Source organism: Procambarus clarkii, chromosome 92 (genome assembly GCF_040958095.1).
Source record: "Procambarus clarkii isolate CNS0578487 chromosome 92, FALCON_Pclarkii_2.0, whole genome shotgun sequence".
Taxonomy (NCBI): domain Eukaryota; kingdom Metazoa; phylum Arthropoda; class Malacostraca; order Decapoda; family Cambaridae; genus Procambarus; species Procambarus clarkii.
Genome location: NC_091241.1, coordinates 10,332,340 through 10,338,674, shown reverse-complemented (window position 1 = coordinate 10,338,674; position 6,335 = coordinate 10,332,340). Strand labels below are relative to the sequence as shown.

General features: G+C 51.3%; 1 protein-coding gene across 1 annotated transcript in view; it reads right to left on the bottom strand.

The window, feature by feature from the left end:
- Positions 1-213: 213 nt before the first annotated feature.
- Positions 214-6,335, bottom strand: part of LOC123774950 (uncharacterized) — a 62,357-nt gene continuing 56,235 nt past the window's right edge. The window contains exons 3-4 of the mRNA XM_069319058.1: positions 2,980-3,294; positions 214-275 (exon numbers count right to left, since the gene is read on the bottom strand). Of these exons, the coding sequence (XP_069175159.1) occupies positions 214-275; positions 2,980-3,294 (377 nt within the window). The remainder of the gene's footprint in view (positions 276-2,979; positions 3,295-6,335) is intronic.

The window sequence follows — 6,335 nt, the reverse complement described above, 5'->3', positions numbered from 1 at the left end:
AATATCGCGACCGCGTTAAATGGCGCCAAAATTGGAATGGAAACGACCCCGAGAGCGCCAAAGCGCCATTGACAGTCGGGAGAAAAATGAGTTAAAAGTTTTCCCGAAACGGTCCATAAAGTTGAGTTCATTACGCTGAGCGAGGCATGAATGGGGGGGAGGGGGAGGGGTTTGTTTACATGGGGCTCGTACTGCTGCTGCTGCTGTTCCTTGTTACTGCTGTTCCTGCTGCCCTTTGTTACTGCTGTTCCTGCTGCTGCTGCTATTGTGTAATGCTGCAAGTATGCAAATCAGAAGGGAATGGGTAAGGTGGGGGGAGGGGGGGGGAATATTGTGAGAAAGACTGGAAGGAAGGGGGATAGAGGTGGGGGGGATAGAGGTGGGAGGGATAGAGGTGGAAGGGGGGGGGAATAGAGGTGGGAGGGGGGGGGAATAGAGGTGGGAAGGGGGGGGAATAGAGCTGGGAGGGGGGGATAGAGATGGGAGGGGGGGATAGAGGTGGGAGGGGGGGGAGAATAGAGGTGGTGGGGGGGGGGTGACTATGTATTTAGACTACACAAAGTGTCCACACCCAGGCGGCGTCTTACAGAGGTAAGAGCACGGTGGAGAGGGAATAACTCGTATCATTCTGTATGTATACAATATCTGGCTGTGTATATCTGGACAATGTTGGAGGCCAGATGACTGGGGGTTAGTATCATTAACCTTTGCAGGGTGACGGGTGTGGGGGTGGGGGGTGTCAGGGGAGACTGTCTAAGGTGGGTCTGGGAAGACCTCCCCCATCTCCTTTAAGAAGGGGTTGTGATGAAGCAGGCGGAGATGAATGGTAACACAAGGAGTCCAGAGAGTTGTGCAGTCTGTTCGACAGATTAATATGCAAAACTGTGTTTTCTGATGTCAGGGTTCGATCCCAGGCGCCGGCGAGAAACAATGGGCAGAGTTTCTTTCACCCTATGCCCCTGTTACCTAGCAGTAAAATAGGTACCTGGGTGTTAGTCAGCTGTCACGGGCTGCTTCCTGGGGGTGGAGGCCTGGTCGAGGACCGGGCCGCGGGGACACTAAAAAAAAAAAAAGCCCCGAAATCATCTCATCTCAAGATTTGCTCTCTGGGGAGAGGCGGGGGGGGGGACATATTGGGGTAGACTAGGGAGCCGCCGAGTACTTCCATCTTATATAACAACAAATAATTAGTTAAGCACATGGACGTACAACTTTGTGTAGTTATCATACTGTTAGCCAGCGGTTCAAGACTACAGGTGGATCTTCTTGAGGTTATCTTGAGATGATTTCGGGGCTTTAGTGTCCCCGCGGCCCGCTCCTCGACAAGGCCTCCACCCCCAGGAAGCAACCCGTGACAGCTGACTAACACCCAGGTACCTATTTTACTGCTAGGTAACAGGGGCATAGGGTGAGAAAACTCTGCCCAATTGTTTCTCGCCGGCGCCTGGGATCGAACCCACAGGATCACAAGTCCAGCGTGCTGTCCGCTCGGCCGACCGGATGCACACAAGGTGAGAATAAATACAGTAATACAACATATACAGTAGGTGTAAGAGTTGCAACATGCAACTACAATACCCTCCTAGTAGCCAGTAACCCACCCACCACCAGGTGAGTCCCCTACCATCACATACCAAACAAATGTTTGGTATGTGATGGTTGGGTACCAAACAAACAAACAATATTTATCACATATACATTTGCAAATCATTGCAAGGCGAGGTACCTGCCAGACTGATGCAGTGTGAAATGTTCACACTTCAGCGTTGATGATTTCACATGAAAATTTTTGATAAAAAAAAAAGAGCTCCAGGAATTTAGGCTGGAGGTAAGAGCATAGGTCTACTAGCCATGGGCTAGTAAGGTCTACTAGCCATGGGCTAGTAAGGTCTACTAGCCATGGGCTAGTAGTCTACTAGCCATGGGCTAGTAAGGTCTACTAGCCATGGGCTCTCCAATGACCATTTAGTTAATCTGACAGGTGTGATGAGTTAAGGTTTGTGTTAAAATTGATTTGGTATGTTAATGTGTAAAATATTAGATCTCCACTAAAACGTTTGGTTGAAGGTAAGTAAGAGGAGGGAGGGAGGGGGAGACCTTGTGCAGGTGTTTGATGAGGAAGGGGAGGAGAGAGGGGCAGGGAGGGGGGTGGGGAGAGGAAAGGGGAGGGGATAGGAAGGGGGAAGGCAGTGGGCCACCTGGATAGAAGATGATGGACGCGTGGGCTCTGGGGACAAGTTCAGGTGGGTGACCAGGCAAGGAACAACCTCCCCCCTCCACCTCCACAACCTCCCCCTCCACACTGCCCTTACCCAATACACTTCATCTACACCCCCCCCCCACACCCCCTACCAGCAGGCTCATTACCACAGGCTACACATCAGGGGCTGTGTACCCAACACCCACCGCGACACACACATCAGGGGCTGTGTACCCAACACCCACCGCGACACACACATCAGGGGCTGTGTACCCAACACCCCACCGCGACACACACATCAGGGGCTGTGTACCCAACACCCACCGCGACACACACATCCATATGGACATATTCTCGCTACGTCTGCGGTATATCTACACACTACACCCCCTTCCCCACCTCTCAGGGCCTCACGGCACCCCCACACACCATGCTTTATCTTATCAATTGCAGCTTCAACGGCCCCCGTGATAAGAGGTGACGGCCGCTCCCTACACTACCTACACCTGTGTCACCTGTGTCTCGTTCACACACACACACGTGGCCGCACTATACCTGTAGCACCATAGCTACAACCACTGAAAGTTTGACGCTTGCCTATCCATCACCCACCTTCTGTATGGACACCGTATCATGGCTGCCCACCTGCCCTACCACCCCACTAGCCCCACCCACCTGTAACCCCCCCCCCCCCACTAGCCCCACCTACCTGTAACCACCACCCACCCCACTAGCCCCACCTACCTGTAACCACCACCCACCCCACTAGCCCCACCTACCTGTAACCACCACCCACCCACCTAGCCACAAATTATCGCTGGGTGACAAATGGCAAAACAAATTTTCAAGCAGACATGTATAAACTATCCACAACAGAACCCCCAAACAACAACAAACAATTCCTATGCTGCAGGAGTGGTAGTCTTCACGGAGCGTCGTACGAGGACGACGCAAAGTGGCCGTAGCGGCAGGTAGACCTGTTGGATAAGAGGCAGAGAAGGGCGGGCTACTCACCATTGCTGAAGTGCCGTTGGTGTAGGCGTAGGCGAAGGGCGACAAGTAGCCCAGGCGGTCCGCTCCCCAGGCCGAAGCTCCTGCAACACGTCCAGGCATGAACTAATAACATGTGGTATACAAGTTCTATACTACTGACACACATGTGATCAACGGTATGTGTGTGTTTACATATATATGAATGGGGAGGGGGAGGGAGGGAGAGAGACAGTCACAGAGAGAGAGAGAGACAGTCACAGAGAGAGAGAGAGACAGTCACAGAGAGAGAGAGAGACAGTCACGAGAGAGAGAGAGAGACAGTCACAGAGAGAGAGAGACAGAAGAGAGAGAGAGAGAGAGAGAGAGAGAGAGAGAGAGAGAGAGAGAGAGAGAGAGAGAGAGAGAGAGAGAGAGAGAGAGAGAGAGAGAGAGAGAGAGAGAGAGAGAGAGAGAGAGAGAGAGAGAGAGAGAGAGAGAGAGAGAGAGAGAGAGAGAGAGAGAGAGAGAGAGAGAGAGAGAGAGAGAGAGAGAGAGAGAGAGAGAGAGAGAGAGAGAGAGAGAGAGAGAGAGAGAGAGAGGAGAGAGAGAGAGAGAGAGAGGAGACAGAGAGAGGAGACAGAGACAGAGAGGAGAGAGAGACAGAGAGACAGAGGAGAAAGAGAGAGAGAGAGAGAGAGAGAGAGGAGAGAGACAGAGAGACAGAGGAGAAAGAGAGAGAGAGAGAGAGAGAGAGAGAGGAGAGAGACAGAGAGAGAGAGAGAGAGAGGAGAAAGACAGAGAGAGAGGAGAGAGACAGACAGAGAGGAGAGAGACAGACAGAGAGGAGAGAGACAGACAGAGAGGAGAGAGACAGACAGAGAGGAGAGAGACAGACAGAGAGGAGAGAGACAAAGACACACATAGAAAGGGGGTGAAGGAGGTACACATTAAGCAGGACAGAGGAACCTGCTGCCAGACAACAGGGGAAACAAGAATGCCTTGTTTCGTGTAACTAGTGTTGGAGAACAGTTAGCCAGTCACTGTTGGGTGTGTGTGTGTGGCCAGGGCGAGGAGCGGTCGCCACCCCTGGAGGTCACCTGTGGTGGTCGGTCTCCATTGTTTAAACTCTCCTCGCAGCTTCCTTCACTACTGCCTGTACAATTAAACTGTCTGTGTTATCATGCTGCATGCACACATACCCATTACTCTACAGCAGTCCAGAGCCCCCTTATTAGTCTTCCATTTTCAGTGCAAAATAAAGTTTATTGTATCTTGTCCATTTTGTCTTTAATTCTCCTCTACCTTCCTTTACGTTGTGTTAGTTCAGAGGATCAACGTCCCTACGTCTCTGACAGTCTCCTGGTTGGTGGTGTGGTCAACCAGGCTGTTGGCCGCGGCTGCTCGCAGCCTGATGTATGAATAACAGTCTGGTTGATAAAGGTAATTGTGAAGATGCTCTCTCAAAGGTCACCTCTTGAGGAATGTGTTTCAAAGGTCACCTCTTGAGGAATGCGTCTCAAAGGTCACCTCTAGAGGAATGTGTCTCAAAGCTCACCTCTTGAGGAATGTGTCTCAAAGGTCACCTCTTGAGGAATGTGTCTCAAAGGTCACCTCTTGAGGAATGCGTCTCAAAGGTCTCCTCTAGAGGAATGTGTCTCAAAGGTCTCCTCTAGAGGAATGTGTCTCAAAGCTCACCTCTTGAGGAATGTGTCTCAAAGGTCACCTCTTGAGGAATGTGTCTCAAAGGTCTCCTCTAGAGGAATGTGTCTCAAAGCTCACCTCTTGAGGAATGTGTCTCAAAGGTCACCTCTTGAGGAATGTGTCTCAAAGGTCTCCTCTAGAGGAATGTGTCTCAAAGCTCACCTCTTGAGGAATGTGTTTCAAAGGTCACCTCTTGAGGAATGTGTCTCAAAGGTCTCCTCTAGAGGAATGTGTCTCAAAGCTCACCTCTTGAGGAATGTGTTTCAAAGCTCACCTCTTGAGGAATGCGTCTCAAAGGTCACCTCTTGAGGAATGTGTCTCAAAGGTCACCTCTTGAGGAATGTGTCTCAAAGGTCACCTCTTGAGGAATGTGTCTCAAAGGTCACCTCTTGAGGAATGTGTCTCAAAGGTCACCTCTTGAGGAATGTGTCTCAAAGGTCACCTCTTGAGGAATGTGTCTCAAAGGTCACCTCTTGAGGAATGTGTTTCAAAGGTCACCTCTTGAGGAATGTGTCTCAAAGGTCAGGCACAAGGACGACATCAGAGGAGGACATCTGGAAAACACTGCCACACAAGACAGACAGACAAGAACATCTCAGAGTGATCACAGCATCATAAGGACCTGGTGTGTGAGAGAGAGAGAGAGAGAGAGAGAGAGAGAGAGAGAGAGAGAGAGAGAGAGAGAGAGAGAGAGAGAGAGAGAGAGAGAGAGAGAGAGAGAGCAGAGAGAGAGCAGAGAGAGAGCAGAGAGAGAGCAGAGAGAGAGCAGAGAGAGCAGAGAGAGAGCAGAGAGAGAGCAGAGAGAGAGCAAAGAGAGAGCAGAGAGAGAGAGAGCAGAGAGAGCAGACAGACAGACAAGGGAGGAGGGGGTGGATATATCACTAGTAGGGACGTATAGCTATCAAGAACCTGGTCTCCGTCCACCACCGCCCACAACACCCCAGTGCCCGGGGGGGGGGGGGGCTGACATCACCACACAGACACACACACAGACATACAGACACCGCAACAAGGTCCACCCCACCTACCCAACAGCACGCGACTTCCACCCTACACGCCCAGGTTGGATGGCCCACTCTTACCTAGCAACCGGCGCGCGCGTAAGGGATACACTGATTTATTTCAAGATGAGCCATGACGTCACAGCCCGCAAGCCACTTGCTGCATGAATACAACGATTGTTTCACTCGTGTTAAATTGTATCATTAACACAATTAAACCCGTGATAAAGCTTGGGGCACGGCCCAGACATGACGCTCTCAGCATATATAAGGAGCCATCTGGGTCACTGTAATTGCCCGCGTCGCCGGCATCCCAGCCGAAGATGTAGGACGTAGATCTTCTTGAAATCTTGAGATGATTTCGGGGCTTAGCGTCCCCGCGGCCCGGTCCTGGAGCAGGCCGCGGATCTTGTACAGATTGTCTCATACATTACATAACACGGTACACACACACTTCTCAA